This window comes from Typha angustifolia, chromosome 6 (assembly GCF_048772165.1).
Source record: "Typha angustifolia cultivar Huaian chromosome 6, ASM4877216v1, whole genome shotgun sequence".
NCBI classification, from domain to species: domain Eukaryota; kingdom Viridiplantae; phylum Streptophyta; class Magnoliopsida; order Poales; family Typhaceae; genus Typha; species Typha angustifolia.
The window spans coordinates 5,972,463-5,993,177 of NC_133244.1; the positions used below are offsets into that span (position 1 = coordinate 5,972,463).

The 20,715-nt window shown below is 38.3% G+C and overlaps 3 protein-coding genes across 3 annotated transcripts; all 3 read right to left on the minus strand.

Annotated features, from left to right (window-relative positions):
* Positions 1 to 2,220: 2,220 nt before the first annotated feature.
* Positions 2,221 to 2,745, minus strand: LOC140761683 (salt stress-induced protein-like). The gene is made up of 3 exons (XM_073099113.1): positions 2,722 to 2,745; positions 2,439 to 2,633; positions 2,221 to 2,364 (listed from the first exon to the last, which is right to left on the minus strand). The coding sequence occupies exons 1-3, from the start codon at positions 2,728 to 2,730 to the stop codon at positions 2,245 to 2,247; spliced, it is 324 nt and encodes a 107-aa protein (XP_072955214.1). The 5' UTR covers positions 2,731 to 2,745; the 3' UTR covers positions 2,221 to 2,244.
* Positions 2,746 to 11,598: 8,853 nt separating this feature from the next.
* Positions 11,599 to 12,521, minus strand: LOC140761583 (salt stress-induced protein-like). Its single transcript, XM_073098978.1, has 3 exons — positions 12,466 to 12,521; positions 12,179 to 12,373; positions 11,599 to 12,103 (listed from the first exon to the last, which is right to left on the minus strand). The coding sequence occupies exons 1-3, from the start codon at positions 12,472 to 12,474 to the stop codon at positions 11,858 to 11,860; spliced, it is 450 nt and encodes a 149-aa protein (XP_072955079.1). The 5' UTR covers positions 12,475 to 12,521; the 3' UTR covers positions 11,599 to 11,857.
* Positions 12,522 to 14,702: 2,181 nt separating this feature from the next.
* LOC140761559 (salt stress-induced protein-like) lies at positions 14,703 to 15,656 on the minus strand. Its single transcript, XM_073098945.1, has 3 exons — positions 15,562 to 15,656; positions 15,275 to 15,469; positions 14,703 to 15,200 (listed from the first exon to the last, which is right to left on the minus strand). Exons 1-3 carry the CDS (start codon positions 15,568 to 15,570, stop codon positions 14,952 to 14,954), a joined length of 453 nt encoding a protein of 150 aa, XP_072955046.1. The 5' UTR covers positions 15,571 to 15,656; the 3' UTR covers positions 14,703 to 14,951.
* Positions 15,657 to 20,715: the final 5,059 nt, after the last annotated feature.

Genomic DNA, 20,715 nt, shown 5'->3' on the forward strand with positions numbered 1-20,715 from the left:
GTTGTGTTTCATCTTTATGTCGCATCAAAAATATCCAAGTAAAACGTGAAAAATCGTTGACAATGGTGAGAAAATAATGAGAACCAGAAAAGGAAGGATATCGATAGCGACCCCAAATATCACAATGAATAACATCAAATGGTTTAATAGAGAAAGTATTACTGACATTAAAAGGTAAACGACTTTGTTTGGCAAGTGGACAAATAGAGCAAGATTTATTGGAATTAGCAGAAAAATTTAAGAAATTTTGGGCAATAAAATTCAAACGGGAAGATGATACATGCCTTAAGCGGTTGTGCCAAAGGTCGGTAGGTGAGATGGTGAGATTGCATGTTGGTTGGTTTGAGTACGTGGCTTGTTTAGTGATAGACTTTCCTGCTCCTAATGCCACCAGATAATAGAGTCCGTCACGCATTTCACCCAAACCAATCATCTTCCTCATATCCAGATCCTGCAAAATGCACCAATAAGGGAAAAATGTCATTGAACAATTTAAACCTTTTGTCAATCGCCCTACTGACAACAAATCAATTTTGAATGTAGGAACAGATAACACATCATGCAATTTATAGGTAGAATTCAAAGGCATAAATCCTTTAGCAATAGTTTTGGCATTCTCTCCACTAGGTAATAATACGGGTGATAACGAGCAACCTTTGTCTTTATGCAGTATTTTTGATGATGAGGTGATATGATTTGTTGCACCACTATCGATAATCCAATTTCGACGAGCTAATTGAGACAAACCTGGTTTTGTGATCGCATTTGCTTTAGGATTAAGGGTACCTTCTGCTTGATTATTGAGAAATTCCATAATCTGTTTTAATTGGGCCTCTGTGAATGTGGTGTTGGGTCCACCTTCTTCACAGCTCGCCTGGTTGACTGCAGAGTAATTGGGCCGAGCAGAGCCTGAGCCCGGATTGGACTTGGCCTTTGGATGGCCAAGGGGGTAGCTATGTAATTTATAACACTTTTGGACCCAATGTCCATCGGCATCACAATAGGTGCAGTGGGGTCGCACCTTTCCAGAACCGGGTCCATTACATCTGTGATTAGAATCAGGACGATCGCTTCTCTCGTTCTTCCCCGGTGATGGTGGATAAAGCTTGCGGACAGCCATGGCAGCAACCGAGGTCGGGTCGGTGGAGGCAGAAGCAACTCCTAGATGGCGTTGTTTCTCCTCTTTAGCAATGAAGGAGTATGCTTCGCGAACCGAGAGGGAAGGTTTCATCAAGAGGATTTGACCACGGATTGCATTGTAAGATTCATTCAAACCCATTAGAAATTGCATTACCTTTTGTTGCTCTGATTGTGGTGTTTCACAATGCATCCCTAGCTCATCCCATAGGGTTTTTAATCGAGTGTAATAGGTGGAGACAGAGGTGGTTTCTTGCTTGTGGAGGACGTTGTCCCGTTGGATCTCAAATATGCGGGCTAGATTGCCCTGAGAGAATCGGGTATCGAGGTCCTCCCAAACTTCTCTGGCAATGGAATAAAAATTCACACTGTCAGCAATTTCTGGATCACAGGTGTTGACTATCCAAGAATGGATAATGTCATTACATCTTGACCAAATGGCATGACCTTTAGGATCATCTGCTTCTGAAGGAGCTAAGATAGACCCATTGATGAATCTAAGCTTATTTCTTGTATTCAAGGCTCGAATCATGGATCTTTTCCAACTGGAGTAGTTATCTCCATTGAGAGGCTTGGAAACGAGAACCAATCCGGAATGATTGGAAGAATGGATGAAGTAAGGATTGGAGAGGTCAGCAGGGGATTTTTCTTTCCCTACCTTTGATGGATTTGGTAGAACAACACCATGAGAAAAAGAATGATTATCTTCAGCCATTGAGGGTAATGAAGGTTTCGATGGATTAGAATATGAATGCAATAGAACTTGGTTGCTAGGGTTCTAGCTTTGATACCATGTAAAAGGATTAGAACGAGGGAATTGTGTGTTTCACTAAAATGAATCAAGTACATAAATAGGAGGAGATTACAACAATCTCTCATATAATTAAGCTTGTCTATCCAATATATTAGTATAGTGTTGCTATATACAAGGAAAGTAAATAACAAACAGATTAATCAAATCAACAATAATAGTAAAAAAATCTGATTTTGAAATTTCTTTCCTAATTTTGATATTTCTTTCCAATACTCCCCTTCAAGTTGGAACCAAATCTGATTTTAATATTTCTTTCTAATAAACACCTTCTTAAGTTGGAACCAAATATGTTTTCAATATTTCTTTCCAACGGTCTCAGATTTGAGTGACCTTATGCAATCCACTATGCTGGAGGTATAACGACCATGAGTCCCGGACATAGCTGTTAAGTATTGCCCCTCTCTGAATGTAATCTGCACAATTAAGTTAATTAATTAAGGATAATTACTACAATATCAAGGCGAGCTAGCTAACGAGAAGCAAATACCTCATGCAAGGTTCCACTGGCATTGCCCCAAGGTCCAGCCGTGTGTAACTTCCCATCGACTTGGTAGTGAAAGGAGAAGGAGTTGATAACGTTGCTGGCGTAGATGGTTATTTTGACAAGGCGAACAGAGGAGTTGTCCATGTCCCAAGGACTCCCTCCATTTCCACCCCAGAGCCCAACCTTTACGAGTCCAGCCTGCAGAAGGCGACCAAGTACGTATAACAAACTATTAGTATTGAGCGTGCATACGTGCCTGCATGCAAATAAGAAGAACGTATCATACCAGTTCCATGTCTCTACTGAATCTAGTGGCGGTGATGAGTGAGTGATGAGTGATGAGAATGTGAAATGAAGAAGGGATATGGTGGGTATTTATAGAGCCATATAGACATGTAGCTAATCTTGGAGATGAGAGATGGACGATCCATATTTCTAACGATGTAGTAAAGCTTTGGAATCTAATTAACCTACCCCATGACGTGGGTTAACTTGGGTCGTCTAATCTCTTCTTTTTTAAAAAGAAGAAGAAGAAGAAGAAACCATGGGACAGAGAGAGTATAAGATCGCCGCGTATTACAACGCATGTCATCTAATTTGGAAGAACGTTAATTGATTCCCAACAAACATAATAAGGCACGTCAAGAAAATGATGAATATTTTTGCAATCTGATAAGAGGGTTAGCTACTGATCACTGATCGGATAGCACAACCACCACGGCCATGTAGTGAATTTGGAACGTATCAAAATTACACGTCAACTATTGAGGATGAATAGAAGTTTTTGGTTTTCTTCTTGTAATTAATCTTAGTGACAATTTTTTAAGGAACCTATTTCTAAGGATGGATGCAATATTATATTTTGTATCTTTAAGTTTCTGGGTTTGTTTTGGGCAACATGCAATAAGATAATTAATGCATCTATATGCTGTACGGCTTAGAGTATCTCTAACTCGGCTTGAAAACACTAAATCTAGAGTCCGGTGATGCTCCAATCGGGCTTTAAGAGCACAATGAAGCTCTAACCGAGCTCCATTGTTAGCTCTAAATTTGGAGCCCCACCAAAAAAATGAAGCCCTATTTATTTATTTTGAGTGTTTTAAAATTTTAAAATTTGTTCAATAATTATTGTATTCAATAATTTTAATTTATATGTATCGTTTATTAAATAATCTAATTAGTTAAACTAACTATATAATTTGTTTTACTAAACTATTTTTAATAAAAATAGTACCATTGGAAAGGTGTTATGGAGACCTTTAAAATGAGTGTAATATTAAATTATTTTTAAGTTAATTTAAATTTTAAATTTTTTATTATTTATAAAAATGCATTTAATATTTTATTATTTATAAAATAAATATATTTATTATTATTTAAAATTAATATGTCCTAAAATATAATTACTCAAAATTATTTTCAATGTAAATATTAACTATTAAAATATATTAGATATGAAATAATAAACATATTTGGCAGTTCTTATATCTTAATAATAAATAGCTGAGATTTTACAGTAGAAATTACAAACTGCCAAATAGCTGAGAACTGAAAGACACAGTTATAAGATTCTTCTATGAAGTCAGTCAGTCAGGTTTATATATTTAGTCATGTAGCTAGCGTGTAGAATAAGTTTTAGGTTTTTTTTTTCTACCCAAAAGCCACTTAACTTTTGCTTTTGTAAGTCGAGTTCATTTTTTGTTTTCATTGTAGATGAGGTTTTTTCCCTTTATTTTCTCTAAGTTTATCTTTTCGTCATCTAGTGCTCGTTCATAAATGATATATATACCTCTTCTTCTTCTTCTTCTTCTTCTTCTTCTTCTTCTTCTTTCATATTATTTTTTTTTTCTTTTTTTGCTTTTCTTCTATCCCTTAATTTTCTCTTTTGTTAATATGAGTTTTTTTACTTAAAAACCCATGAATTACTAATAGAATTTCATACTTAGACTATGAATTCTGTACTTAAACTATGAAGTTGTAACGCTCCCGCCCGGCATGGGTACGGGGACGTGCACACCCACGCGCCCACACGGCACGCGCGGCGCACACAACAGGTCGGGCGAGGCCCGTCTTCTCAAGATACACTCTTGTGCACATATAATCATGACATCATCAAACAATACATGCTAACATGTTTATGTTCATATAAAACAACACCAAACAAATTATATTATCAACCAAATAAATCTGTTAACATATGAATATCTAAGTCCATAATAATATACACTATATCACTACCTAATCTGGCAGGACCCACACAAGCCACAATAAACCATCAAAGATAGAACTAAACAACTAATACCCAAGTGCACTATAATCTAACATGTACTATACAAATCATCGTTTGATCCAATAAAATATAAATATAACAAACAACGATACAACTCAATTTTTATACAAACTATCATTTATATTGTCTCGCACCTATAGCTCATTTCATCAATCTAAAATATCTTTTCAGGCACACCCTAACCTTCGTGCCCACTCGGGTATCCTCACGTTTTCTATCAACTATCTTATCAATCACATTTTATGTTTTCATTCTAAATGACAGATCGTATGCATATATCTAGTATGATAATCAGTCAATGCATAACAGGAATTTAGGTGGAACAAGAATCAAAAGAAAAATGATGCAATATAGTCAGCACATGCATACCCATACTAATATAATCACATGCAAACTCATGCTAGAGATCATCTCGACATAAAACAGTATAGTCACCTCTCATCATCTCTATTTATCATCATCATACTCATATCCAAGATCGGTCTAACTATATGTATGATAAAAATATGCCCACTATAATTATCTCTAGATAAAATCATATAATCATGCTGGAGGCCAAAACATGCATGCACGTAATATATAGTATAACCTAATTTGAGAAAGACATCTAAGGGATAAGACTACTCACATCTGATCAGAAGACATAACTCACGTATCCGTCACATCCGGCAACTGAGCAACAACTCATCCTAATAGGGTCCATGGGTCTCAAATAAGGGGTTCGGGAACTGAAAATATTTAAGTAGCATGAAGTTAGCCGTTCACCTAATTAAAATCCGTTCATGTAATATATGATGATTTATTAGGTTTTAGAATTTCTACTTATTTTTATAACTAGCTAGATTTTTAACTATAAATAAAAATATAAATATAGATAAAAATCTAATTATCATTAAATTATATTTTGGTTAATTAGGGACCATGTAGTCATTACTTTATAAAATAATAAATAAATAAATAAGTAAGCCTAGTACTTTATTTGTTACAAAATAATAATGTATAATAAACTATTAGAATTACTTAAAATGTATCTTATTCTACAAATTTGATAATTATAATTTACAAATCTATATATTAATCTAATAGAGATATAAATAAATAAATATAAGTATTACCTATATTTATACCTAATTAATCATTAATTATACAAATTATAATTAATAATAAACATATTGAAGAATATATATTGTTATTAAAATAATTAATGTCTAAATAATCTATTTGCATTAATTAATAAGGAAAAGCCTAAATAAATAACATCAATAAAATAAATAAATAAATAAATAAGACACTGCCATCAGTGCTAGGCTCGGCAAAAAGAGAAGGAGAAGAAGCTGAGGAAGAAGAAAAAGAAGAAGAAGAAGAAGAAGAAGAGGATAATAAGGGAGGAGAGGAGGGAGGGGTTGACGAACCCGAGCTCGGGTGTTAGCGCGCGCGCGCCAGAGAGAGAGAGAGAGAGAGAGAGGGAGAGAGAGATTGAGAGAGAGAGAGAGAGAGAGAGAGAGAGAGAGAGAGAGAGAGAGAGAGAGTAGGGGGAAGGGAAAAGGAAAGAGGGGAAGTGAGAGTGTTATTTTAAGCTAGTTGTGTCACGTTATTTTGTTTTAATTTCTCAGTTATATTTGAAGCGCCAATTATGGTGCAAATCAGTTTTTTTTAGTAAGAGATTTTCTGTTTTGGTAGCTATGAATATGGCGTGGAGAAAAAAATAGAAACCACAACATATTTGTAAGCTATTTTTAAGGTAAGCATATCTTTGTAATAGAAAACTAGAAAATGGTGTAGAAAATTTTTCAGCACCACAAATCCTCTCTCTTTTACTGTGTTTCCTGGTGTGATTCTAACATTTGGTATCAGAGCACAGATCAGAGAAGGGAATAGGTGATACTATTGAAGAGAAGAAGATACAGACGCCTAAAGCAATGGTGAGAGGAGGTGGTGTGCCAATTCAGTATCCTATCCTGAATGATGCAAACTATGGCCTGTGGGCTGTAAAAATGAAAATCATCTTACGCGCACTTGGTGTGTGGGAGGCAGTAGAAGGTAAAGCACCAATCGAAGAAGACAAAGATCATAGCGCTCTAGCTGCGATCTCCCAGGACGTGCCGGATGCTGTAATGATGGCAATTGCAGAGAAGGAGTCGGCAAAGGAAGCATGGGAGGCTATCAAGGAGATGAGTGTAGGAGAGGATCGTGTCAGAAAGGCAAGGGCACAAGTGCTGAAACGACAATTTGATCGTATGGTCATGGAAGATTCTACAAACATTCTTGAGTTCTCTCAAAAACTCACTAGCACAGTGGGTGAAATCTGATCTCTTGGAGTAGAGTTGAAGGACAGCATAGTTATCAAGAAACTATTCAGTGCCGTCCGAGATAGATTTCTTCCTATCATCGGTACAATAGAACAATGGGTTGATATGTCGACGATGTCCGTTACGGAGGCAGTAGGACGCCTGAGGGTGTTCGAGGAGAGTCTAAAGGGGCGGCAACATCACAAGCAAGAAGAAGAGCAGGTGATGCTCACACGTGCACAATGGTAAGCATTGTCCATAAAAGAAAAGAAGGGCAATGAAGGTTTTGATAGCAGACAAGGTTATAGTCAAGGAAGTGGGCGGGGAAATGATAACGAGAAAAAAATTATACCGGAAGTTTGACAAGTCCAAAATTAAGTGTTTCAACTGTTCAGAATATGGGCATTTTGCATCAGAATGCCGCAAGCCTAAGAAGGAGAGGGCATTTTTGGCAGAGAAGGGAGACGATGAGCCTGCTCTCTTAATGCTTGAAACATGTGAATTAATGGAAACCAAGGAAGCAACCATTGATGTGGTAACACTCATGGAGGATGATATTCAACTCAATCTGGGAGTGAATGAAAAGGATGACGGAAATGTTTGGTACTTTGACACGAGTGCCAGTAATCATATGACTGGCTGTAGGAAGCATTTCACTGAACTTGACACATGTATTGGAGGCACGGTTAAATTTGGTGATGGATCAATGGTATCCATCGGTGGTCGTGGCACCGTGCTAATCAAGGGACGCGCGGGCGAACACAAGGCATTAACTGATGTGTATTATATTCCGAAGCTAACCAGCAACATCATCATTTTGGGTCAACTCAAGGAACGCGGATGTAAAGTCGTGATGGAAGACGGCTACCTACACGTGTTTGATCGCAAGGGACAGCTGCTGGTTCGGGTTGAAAGAGCAAGGAATAGACTATACACCCTAAATCTTGATCTTGCACAGCCAGTGTGCTTAATGGCACGCCTCGACAAAGATGTTTGGAGATGGCATGCACGCTATGGGCACCTAAATTTCCAAGCACTGCATAAATTGGGCCAGGAGGGTTTAGTCGAGGGCCTCCCGCTGGTTAACCATGTAGAACAATTGTGTGACGGCTATCTAGTTGGTAAACAACGCCGCACACCATTCCCACAAGAGATGAACTTCAGAGCAAGCGGCGTGTTGGAGTTAGTACATGGTGATCTGTGAGGACCCATCACACCTCCAACCCCAGCTGATAACAGGTACTTTCTACTGATGGTTGATGACTATAGTAGATACATATGGATTGTACTGTTGAAATCCAAAGATAAAGCTTTCCAGGCGTTCAAGGAGATCAAGGTGGCGGCTGAGGTTGAAACAGGTGTGAAATTGAAAGCATTCCGTACCGATCGTGGAAATGAATTCAGGTCGAATGAGTTCACTGCTTATTGTAAGCAGATTGGAATCAAAAGATACTTGACTGCCCCTTATTCTCCTCAGCAAAATGGGGTGGTCGAGCGAAGAAACCAGACAGTCACTGCCATGGCACGCAGCATGATGAAGAGTATGAATATGCCTGCAAAGTTTTGGGGAGAAGCTGTCACAACTGCAATATACATCCTAAACCATGCACCAACCAAGAGTGTGATTGGGATGACGCCGTATGAAGCATGGCACAAACGAAAACCAGCAGTACGTCACATGCGCACGTTTGGGTGTGTAGTACATGTGAAGCAGGTAAATGGCCATATCAGAAAATTCACGGCCCGCAACTCCCCGATGGTGTTTATTGGATATGAGAGTGATTCAAAGGCATACCGCGTGTATGATCCCTCTGCCAGGAAGGTATACATAACACGTGATGTTGTTTTTGAGGAGGAGAAGGCGTGGGACTGGGGCACCATGCAACATACAGAGGAAGTTCTATCTGGTGAGGTGTTTCATGTAGCTTTTGAACAAGTTACGACTGCAGGCAGCAATGAGAACATCGATGAACATGAGCCACAGCAAACGCCGTCCACTCCAGTGCAAGGTGTAGTGCAAGGAGAGGAAGGTGAAGTGGAGGAAACAAGAATATTGGCATCCCCTGCTACATCCGAGGCACCTTCAGCACAAGGCACAATTGAGGAATCAGATTCATCATTGAAAGCGCCGATACGAATGCGCACTTTACATGAACTTTATGATGTGATTGAACCTATGTAGCTTGATTTTTCTGGCCTCTGTTTGCTGGGTATAGAAGAGCCAACAAATTTCCAAGATGCTGAGAAAGAAGAAAGCTGGAGGTGCGCTATGCTGGAGGAGATTGACTCCATCCGCAACAATCAAACGTGGAGTTTAGTAGATTCTACTGCTGGTCAGCGAGTCATAGAACTCAAATGGGTTTATAAAGTAAAGAAGGATTCTGATGGAAAGGTGGTGAAACACAAAGCACGCCTAGTGGCGAAGGGATGCGTGCAGAAACAAGGAATTGATTTTGAAGAAGTGTTTGCATCAGTCGCAAGAATGGAAACAGTGAGATTGATCATTGCTCTAGCAGCTCAAGAAAGATGGTGGCTTCATCACATGGATGTTAAATTGGCCTTCTTGAATGGAGAATTAGAAGAAGAAGTGTATGTAAAACAGCCGCCTGGTTTCGAGGAGAAGGGAAGTGAACATAAGGTACTGAAATTGCACAAAGCTTTGTACGGTTTGAAATAGGCACCAAGAGCTTGGAACTCCAAGTTGGACAGCACATTGACGTCACTTGGACTTGAGAAAAGCCCATTTGAGCATGTTGTATACAGAAAGGGCAAAGGGGAGAATTGTCTCCTTGTCGGTGTGTATGTGGATGATTTAGTAATTACAGGAAATTGTGAGGAAGAAATTACAAAATTCAAGCAGCAAATGAAGGAGATGTTCAAGATGAGCGATCTAGGCTTGTTGAGCTACTATCTCGTCATAGAAGTTCGTCAATTGCAAAATGGTATTTTTTTCTATCAAGAGGTTTTTGTAAAAATGATTCTTCATGATTGCGGCATGGCAGATTGCAATTCAACTCAAACTCCAATGGAAGCAAGACTCAAATTAAGTAAGAAAAGTTATTCACCTCCGGTCAATCAAACCACGTTCAGAAGCATTGTGGGTAGTTTGAGATATCTCATAAACACTAGGCCAGATCTAGCTTATTCGGTTGGAATTGTGAGCAGATACATGGAGTCTCCAACGACTGAGCATATGGTTGCTGTAAAACAAATATTGAGATATGTTAAAGGTACAATTGGTATGGGCTGCTACTATGAGAGAAAGAAAGGAGCAGAGATAAGCTTGGTGGGTTATAGTGATAGTGACATGGCCGGTGATGTAGATGATCGTAAAAGCACAACCGGTGTTGCTTTCTTCTTGGGCTCTAATCTGATCAGCTGGCTGTCAAGAAAGCAAATGGTGGTTGCACTATCCTCATGTGAAGCAGAATATATAGCAGAAGGGAATGTGTAGAAGAAAGGAAGATTGTGGTCAAGCACATTGTCAGCTTGCTGACATTCTAACCAAACCTTTGGGAAGACTCAAATTTCTAGAAATGAGGGAAAGGATTGGGTTACGGACTGTGAAGAAGACACAACAAGCTTAGGGAAGTGAATGTTAGTTTAAGCTAGTTGTGTCATGTTATTTTGTTTTAATTTCTCAGTTATATTTGAAGCGCCAATTATGGTGCAAATCAGTTTTTTTTAGTAAGAGATTTCTGTTTTGGTAGCTATGAATATGGCGTGGAGAAAAAAATGGAAACCACAACATATTTGTAAGCTATTTTTAAGGTAAGCATATCTTTGTAATAGAACACTAGAAAATGGTGTAGAAAATTTTTCAGCACCACAAATCCTCTCTCTTTTACTGTGTTTCCTGGTGTGATTCTAACAGAGAGACCTCACCGGTGGCGGCGGCGGTTCCAGGGGAGGTAGCGCTGGCCGGCAGGCCGGCGAGGCGGCAGCGGTAGTAGTTAGAGAGAGGGAGAAAGAGAATTTGAGAGAGAGAGGCCGAAAGGGAGAGAGTGGAGAGAAGTAAAAGAGAGAGAGCAAGAGAGGCTGTGGGGAGAGGGAAGTCGGTGGTGGCGGCAGGGTGGGGCCCGCTGCGGCCAGCTTGCCAGGCAAGTAACGCATGGCGCCGCCCATGCAGCATCAAGCTACATGGGCACGAGGCACGTTTTGAAAGGAGTTGATTGCTGTCGTAGTAGATGGCTATACTCTCAAGGCGAATAGAGGATTCCTTCATCTCCCAGGGACTCTCTTTCACTGCCCAACCTTCACGAGTCCACCCTGCAAATTAAATGGAGACCAAGTACGTAGAAAAGAACAATTGATTGCATGCATGCAATTCAGTAGAACGTATGCTTACGTAGCTTAACCAAACCAAGTCTCTCACTCGAATGGTGATGAGTGATGAGAAGAAGGAAATAGTTATATAGTCCAACACGATGGATCAAATCGAGATCTAACAATTGTAGCACGAGCTTCACGATTCAGTAAATTTTATTTAAAGCTTTGAATGGTTCATAATATATTAATGTCATATTTTATTTTTTGGTAGGTATAACTGATACTAGGTCACAGGGTATGGGTGTGTAAACATCCATTTCTTTGCAAACTCATGCAACTGATTTTATTTATTCTGGAGATAAGTAAGGATAACAAGATACATCATACATACATACATACATACATACATACATACATACGTACGTATATATATGCTATCATGTATCTCCTCCCAATCTCTCTCTCTCTCTCTCTCACTTCCTTTATTTATTACAGTTGAATATAGATATATAAGCACGCATAGGCATTCATCCTCCAGCAGGATGAAGTTGATGATGCCAATCTCAGGCATGCGATTAGTTGGGCCTGAGGTACAACCCAATTGCATCAAGGAGATCGCCGGAGCGTCCGAAGAAGCCGACGATCCTCCCACTGCTCACAGGAATAGTGAAAGGAGTTCCCTGCGTTTGATCACCGTAGGGTCCTAGAGTTTTAAGATTGGTCTCAAATTTGAGTGACCTTATGCAATCCGCTATGCTGGAGGTATAAGGGCCATGAGTCCCGGACATAGCTGTTAAGTATTCCCCCTCTGTGAATGTAATCTACACAATTAAGTTAATTAATTAGGGATAATTACTACAATATGAAGGCCGAGCTAGCTAACGAGAAGCAAATACCTCATGCAAGGTTCCTCTAGTATTGCCCCAAGGTCCAGCCGTGTGTAACTTCCCATCGACGTGGTATTGAAAGGAGAAGGAGTTGATAACGTTGCTGGCGTAGATGGTTATTTTGACAAGGCGAACAGAGGAGTTGTCCATGTCCCAAGGACTCCCTCCATTTCCACCCCAGAGCCCAACCTGTACGAGTCCAGCCTGCAGAAGGAGACCAAGTATGTAGAACAAACTATTAGTATCATTCATGCATGTATGCATGCCTGCATGCAAATAAGAAGAACGTATCATACCAGTTCCATGTCTCTACTGAATCTAGTGGCGGTGATGAGTGAGTGATGAGTGATGAGAATGTGAAATGAAGAAGGGATATGGTGGGTATTTATAAAGCCATATAGATATGTAGCTTGTCTTGGAGATGAGAGATGGACGATCCATATTTCTAACGATGTAGTAAAGCTTTGGAATCTAATTAACCCATCCCATGACGTGGGTTAACTTGGGTCGTCTAATCTCTTCTTTTTTAAAAAGAAGAAGAAGAAGAAGAAACCATGGGACAGAGAGAGTACAAGATCGCCGCGTATTACAACGCATGTCAGCTAATTTGGAAGAACATTAATGATTCCCAACAAACATAATAACGCACGTCAACTAGTGATGAATATTTTGCAATCTGATAAGAGGGCTAGTAGCTATGATCACTGACAAGATAGCACAACAACCATGGCCATGTAGTGAATTTGGAACGTATCAAAATTACACGTCAACTATTGAGGATGAAAAGAAGTTTTTGGTTTTCTTGTAATTAATCTCAGTGGCATTTTCCAAGGAACCCTATTTCTAAAGATGCAATATTTATCTGTGAATTCCGTACTTAAACTATGAAGTCTTCGTTCCACTATGGATAGATTTTGAATATGAAAAAAAATCATAATAACGAAGTTCTAATCATGATGTCATGAATTTTATTCAATTGATTTCATAATTTTTGAACATCAAATGATTATTTTTAAAATATTATTTCAAAACTATAGAATTTTGTACTCTTAGTAGGAAATTTGTACACAAACTATAAATTTTATACTTAAACTATAAAATTTTAAAAAAAATATCTAAAAGATATTTATCTAATGTATAAATAATATAAAATTAATTAAATAAAATCAGTGACATCATAATCTAAAATTTTACTATTCACTATCTCTTCAAATTATGAATCTATTCGAAGAGTTTTTTTGTACCAAAAAGAATAAGAAGAAGAAGAAAAAAGAAATATAGGTTTAGGAAGGAGGATGAGGGTAACTTCCAGCATAAAAGAAAATCATAGGCTAACAAAAGAGTCATGCAACTGATTTTATTTCTGCTAGAGCTAAGTAGACATGATCATCGGGCAGGTCGGGTCGGGTTTGGGCTGGGCTTAAGTATTTATTCATGGCCTAATACATCAATCACTTTGGCCGAGCCGGGTTCAGATCGGGTTAGCCGGTTGGGCCGGGTCAGCCCGACCCACCAATCATTCCGCCCAACCCACATTTTAGCTATTTTTAGAATTTTTTTACTATTAGTTTATTTTAAAAAGAAATATTTATGTCCATCCATTTAAAAAATTAAAATGTGTGGTTTAAAAAAATATAAAATGATACAGTACCAAAATTTTAGTTGTTTTTACTGTAGCAGAATGGGCGGGCCTAGTTGCTGGCCAAACGGGCGGACTTCCGAGTCGGGTCGGGCAAACAAAGGGCTGGCTCGTGCAGCCCATGGGTAATTCGGGCTCGGTGTAGGCCTAAACCGGGTCTGAGCCGGGTTTAGCCCGATCCATACCAGGCCGGCTGAGCATGGGCGTGCTAGCGGTCTGATCAAGTCTAGAGCTAAGTAAGGATAACAAGACATATGCATCCACTAAGGCATATATATATATATCATGTATCTCCTCCCTATAAAAAATTGATTCAGATTTTTTTTTTCATTCTCTAATCTAATAGTCATGCTTTCTTTATGATTTAATATGTGATCTATGGGTTCTTTTTGTTGATAGACAGTTTGATATCGTTAAAGTGAGATATTTTATCATCCGTGACTTCACATCAACTTGGTTTTGAAAGGAGGAGTTGATAACGTTGCTGTCGAAGTAGATGGTTACACTCTCAAGGCGAACAGAGGATTCCTTCATCTCCCAGGGACTCCCTTTCACTGCCCAACCTTCATGAGTCCACCCTGCAAATTAAATGGAGACCAAGTAGGTAGAAAAGAACAATTGATAGCATGCATGCAATTAAGAAGAACGTATGCTTACGTAGCTTAACCGAACCAAGTCTCTCACTCGAATGGTGATGAGTGATGAGAAGAAGGAAATATTTATATAGTCCTACACGGTGGATCAAATCGAGATCTAACAATTGTAGCACGAACTTCACGATTCAGTAAATTTTATTTAAAGCTTTGAATGGTTCATAATATATTAATGTCATATTTTATTTTTTGGTAGGTATAACTGATACTGGGTCACAGGGTATGGGTGTGTAAACATCCATTTCTTTGCAAACTCATGCAACTGATTTTATTTATTCTGGAGCTAAGTAAGGATAACAAGAATCATCATACATACATACATACATATGTATATATATGCTATCATGTATCTCCTCCCAAGCTCTCTCTCTCTCTCTCTCTCTCTCTCTCAGTTCCTTTATTTATTACAGTTGCATATAGATATATAAGCACGCATAGGCATTCATCCTCCAGCAAGATGAAGTTGATGATGCCAATCTCAGGTATGCGATTAGTTGGGCCTGAGGTACAACCCAATTGCATCAAGGAGATCGCCGGAGCGTCCGAAGAAGCCGACGATCCTCCCACTGCTCACAGGAATAGTGAAAGGAGTTCCCTGCGTTTGATCACCGAAGGGCCCTAGAGTTTTTTTAAGATTGGTCTCAAATTTGAGTGACCTTATGCAATCCGCTATGTTGGAGCCATAACGGCCATGAGTCCCGGACATAGCTGTTAAGTATTCCCCCTCTCTGAATGTAATCTGCACGATTAAGTTAATTAATTAAGGATAATTACTACAATATCAAGGCGAGCTAGCTAACGAGAAGCAAATACCTCATGCAAGGTTCCACTGGCATTGCCCCAAGGTCCAGCCGTGTGTAACTTCCCATCGACTTGGTAGTGAAAGGAGAAGGAGTTGATAACGTCGCTGGAGTAGATGGTTATTTTGACAAGGCGAACAGAGGATTTCTCCATGTCCCAAGGACTCCCTGCATTTCCACCCCACAGCCCAACCTGTACGAGTCCAGCCTGCAGAAGGAGACCAAGTACGTAGAACAAACTATTAGTATCGTTCATGCAGGTATGCATGCCTGCATGCAAATAAAAAGAACGTATCATACCAGTTCCATTTCTCTGTTGAATCTAGTGGCGGTGATGAGTGAGTGATGAGTGATGAGAATGTGAAATGAAGAAGGGATATGGTGGGTACTTATAGAGCCATATAGATATGTAGCTTGTCTTGGAGATGAGAGATGGACGATCCATATTTCTAACGATGTAGTAAAGCTTTGGAATCTAATTAACCTACCCCATGACGTGGGTTAACTTGGGTCGTCTAATCTCTTCTTTTTTAAAAAGAAGAAGAAGAAGAAGAAACCATGGGACAGAGAGAGTATAAGATCGCCGCGTATTACAACGCATGTCAGCTAATTTGGAAGAACGTTACTTGATTCCAAACAAACATAATAACCCACGTCAACTAGTGATGGATATTTCGCAATCTGATAAGAGGGTTAGCTACTGATCACTGATCACTGATCAGATAGCACAACTACCATGGCCATGTAGTCAATTTGGAACGTATCAAAATTACACGTCAACTATTGAGGATCAATAGAAATTTTTGGTTCTCTTCTTGTAGTTAATCTCAGTGGCATTTTTTAGTGAACCCTATCTCTAAGGATGCAATATTATATTTTGTATCTTTTAAGTTTCTGCGAGTGTTTTGGATAACATGTAATAAGATATGCATCCCCAATCAATTACTCTAATCGGGTTCTAAAACACCAAATTTAGAGCGGAACTCTATCCGGGCTTTAAATGAGGCTCTAAATTTGGAGTTAGCTAGAGTAGAGCTTCAAATTTGGAGCCTATCTAAAAATTTGGAGTCCCTCTAATAATATTTAACTTTTAAAAATGTTAATTTTGCCCTACAAAAGCTTAATATGAAAATTTAAATTTCGTTTGTATTATTTATTAAATAATCTAATTAATTAAACTGAATATATAATTAGTTTTTCTAATCAATTTTTAATAAAAATAGTACTATTAGAAAGGTCTCATTGAGATCTTTAAAATGAGTCTAATATTAAATTGTTTAATTTATTTTAAATTTTTTATTTTTATTTCATGTAATATAATTTTGATGCATTTATTTAAAAAATAATAATTTAAAATTATTTTTAAAACTATTGAATATTAGTTTTAGTATTATAAAAATATCGATGAGAATTTTTTAACCATATATTTTTATTAAAAAATAATAACATTAAGAGGACTTATTAAGTTATTTAAATATATACATATATATATATATAATATTAATCAAATAATAAATATAGAGTTCTATCCATTGGCGTGTACTGAGCTCTTAGCTTTTGGGCTCCAAATATAGAGCCCCTCAATTATGGTATTAAGGACATGTTTTAGTGATTTATATGACTGTATGTCAGTTAATAATTTATCAAAAATATCATATATTTTTTTACTTCTATTGTTATTTACATCGTACCATCTAGTAACCTTTTTTTTAATGTGCAGAAAAAATGGGTTGATTCGTTATATTAACATATGGGAGAATGTCCAAGAGAGGGATGAGTGGCGATTTTATGGTAGAAATTACAATTGTCAAATAGTTGAGGAATCATCAAAAATATAGGTTGAGAACTGAAAGACACAGTTGTAAGATTCTTCTATGAAGTCAGTCAGTCAGGTGTATATGTTTAATCATATAGCTAGTGTGCAGAATAAGTTTTAGGATTTTTTTTCTACCAAAAATCCACTTAATTTTTGCTTTGTAAGTCACGTTTATTTTTTGCTTTTATTGTTGATGAAGCTTTTTTTCCTTTGTTTCTTCCAATTTTATCTTTTTGTCATTTAGTGCTCGTTAATGCTGATGAAAAATATAAGAGAGAAATGATCTATACATTATTCTTCTTTATTATTATTTTTTTCTTTTGTTGCTTTTCTTGTATCCCTTAATTTTCTCTTATTTTTAATATGAGTTTTTTTACTTAAAAAACTATAAATTACTGGTAGAATTTCATGTTTACACTATGAATTTCATACTTAAACTATGAAGTCTTCGTTTTACTATAGATAGATTTCGAATATGAAAAAAATTTCTAATCATGACGTTACGAATTTTATTCAATTGATTTCATAATTTTTGAACGTCAAATGATTATTTTTAAAATATTTTTTCAAAACTATGAAATTTCATTGTCTTAGTAGGAAATTATTATTTGAACTATAAATTTCATATTTAAACTATAAAATTTTGAAAAAAAAATATCTAGAAGATATTCATCTGTCCAAATAATATAAAACTAATTTGATAAAATCAGTAACATTGTAATCTAAAATTTTACTATTTATAATCTCTTCAAATTATGGTTCTGTCTGAAGAGTTTTTTGTACTTAAAGGAATAAGAAGAAGAAAAGGAAAAGAAATATAGATTTGGGAAGGAAGATTAGGGTAACTTCGAGCATAAAAGAAAATCATAGGCTAACAAAAGGGTCATGCAACTGATTTTATTTCTTTTGGAGCTAAGTAGACATCATCATTAGGTAGGTTGGGTCAGGTTTGGGCTGGGCTTTTCAGGCCAACCGGGCTTAAGTATTTGTTCATGGCCCAACCCATCAATCACTCGGGCCGGGCTGGGTTCAAGCCAAGCTAGAATAGTCTAGCTCATTACCGCATGTCGACTCGTGAGAGATCGGGTTAGCCGGTTGGGCCGGGTCAGCCTGACCCACCAATCATTCGGCCCAACCCACATTTCAACTATTTTTAGAATTTTTTTACTATTAGCTTATTTTTTAAAAAAACTATTTATGTCCGTCCATTTAAAAAATTTAAATGTGTGGTTTAAAAAAATGTAAAATGATATAGTACCAAAATTTTAGTTGTTTTTATTGTAGCAGAACGGGTAAATACTGTAGCAGAACGGGCGGGCCTAGTTGCTTGCCAAACGGGCGGTGAAACACCCAAACCTCCAAATACACGTGTAAACCGCGTGCATAAATCCCCCCACGCGATGCATCACATGACCTGTCAGAGCATTTCACAAGGCACACAATAACACAAATTCACCATAATTAAACTCAACCATAAGAGTCCGGATACAAGTTTTACAGGCCACAACAAGCCTTCCAAATATGCATTCAAAATACAATGCTAAAGTCCAAAATACAACATCATCATAACGCCCTCGCAGGGGCTTAATACAACTATACATACTGAAAAGGAAAAACAGCTACTCCTCGCTACCCACACATGCGTCCCCTAGCTCTGAAATAATACCACCACGAGGTGGTGAGCTTACAGCCCAGCGAGTATGATCCAAACAATCTAAAATAATAAAATCACATGTGTATATCCAATGTATGCATATATTTGCTAACAATAACGATATGCTTGTTGAAATGATTTACCACAAATTACTAAATCAATGCAATTGATAAAGATTACTAGTCACTATCCTGGATTCCTATACGTATCACGATAAGTTCACATAGATGTAAAGCTTGATACAATCTCTTATTCGTACTCATCTCAATCATAGGTTTTACATGTTATGCATAGCAATAAAATAGTAGTTTAGTCATCTCATGCCTACCAAAGCATTAATCATACTTATCATCGCTCACCGAGCTATTCACCACATAGGGTAAATACTCTCAAGAAACAATCATCCATCACATAATCATCCATCATCTTATACATCGAGGGGGGATATATACACATCTAGCGGTAATGTCACCTACACGTGTATGGTGACACTACATGTGACCGGTTGTCTGTGGCCATCAGATTAAGGACCCCGGTCATAAGCCCATAAATACCATATCTCACTCTCTCTAAATCATCACTGCCCTCAGCGAGAGAATCGGGAGCCCTCGACTCATCAACAGACGCCCTAACCCTATGTCGTCGGGTACCGCTAGAGTTATATCCCCGCCTCACAATCATGTTCTTCTATCATCATAATCTAGTCCTGACTATGCAGTATAACTACCTGAATGTCACATAGGCTTCCCGACCTCAGATGTAGGCCGCTAATAGTATAGTCATATAAGATACACTATACCCTTAACCTTGGGCTGAGTGAGTGAGGGTACTGCTTAGTCAGAATTCAACTACTAATGATAGGTGAAAGTGGTGCAGTGTCTATGGGTGTATAAAGCATGTCATAGTCATCCTGATTGTTATATTTTATATTCACAATAGATATATATGCAAGGGTATATCATACAGGATACATGCAAAGCATATCACGCTAATGCTTATACTACATTAATAATCTCATAAAATCATGATGAGCAAGTTATTAATAACTGCATATGTAAAGATATAACATGGTGTACTAAATGCATGCATTAATACCGATATTTCCTATAGGGTCATGACAGGTATAATTACTATAATTATATTATTTTAGATTTGTATAACTCTACTCGCCTAGGGAGTCTCCATAGTATAGTAAATCTCGTCAGCTAGCCGGCTCTTCCGAAATCCCAAAATTTTCCCCACGCGGTATCAATCCTATTAATTCATGCAAGTAACGCCATACGTAAGATTAGCGAACTAATAGAATTAATTATCTTGTTAGCGTATTTATGCTTGACAAATACATGAGTCGGGGTCTCCTATGGCAAGTCTTATGTCATCCTAAAATTTACATGATACTAAATTATCATTACGACGGATCAGGCTAATTAAATCAGGTGAAAAAGATAAACAGGATTATAGGATCCAAATGGCCCCAAATAGGCTAGGCTAGAGGCAATGGGTAGGCTCAAACCTAATCCAATAAGTAAGAGGGCCTTGGTGAGCTGCAGTCCAACTGCAGCCCACAAGGTTGCGAGAGGTGTGTTAGGGGTCCAACCACAGTCCACCAAGGCTTGCTGTAGGCTGCAGTCCAACCGCAGCCCACCCAAAACTAGCTTAGTGGGCTGTAGACCACTACAGCCCACAAAGGGGGAATGGGTGGGGGTTAAACCCCCACCCTTCCATCCCATCTCCTCCCGAGAGAAGGAGGTCGAGGCAGTGAGAGGGATCCACGCGGTTGCGGGGCTGCGGGCGGCGCGACACGAGGCCGGCGACGCAGTACAAGGCCGGCGGCGGCCATGAAACCGACGGGTAAGTGAAAGGGAAAAAGGGAAAAAAAAAGGGGAAGGAGGTGGACCCGACGACGACGACCGCGCTCCATGGCCGGCGGCCGTGGGGAGTCCATCCTCCCCCCATAACCAAGGGCCCAAAGCCCAGAGATGGC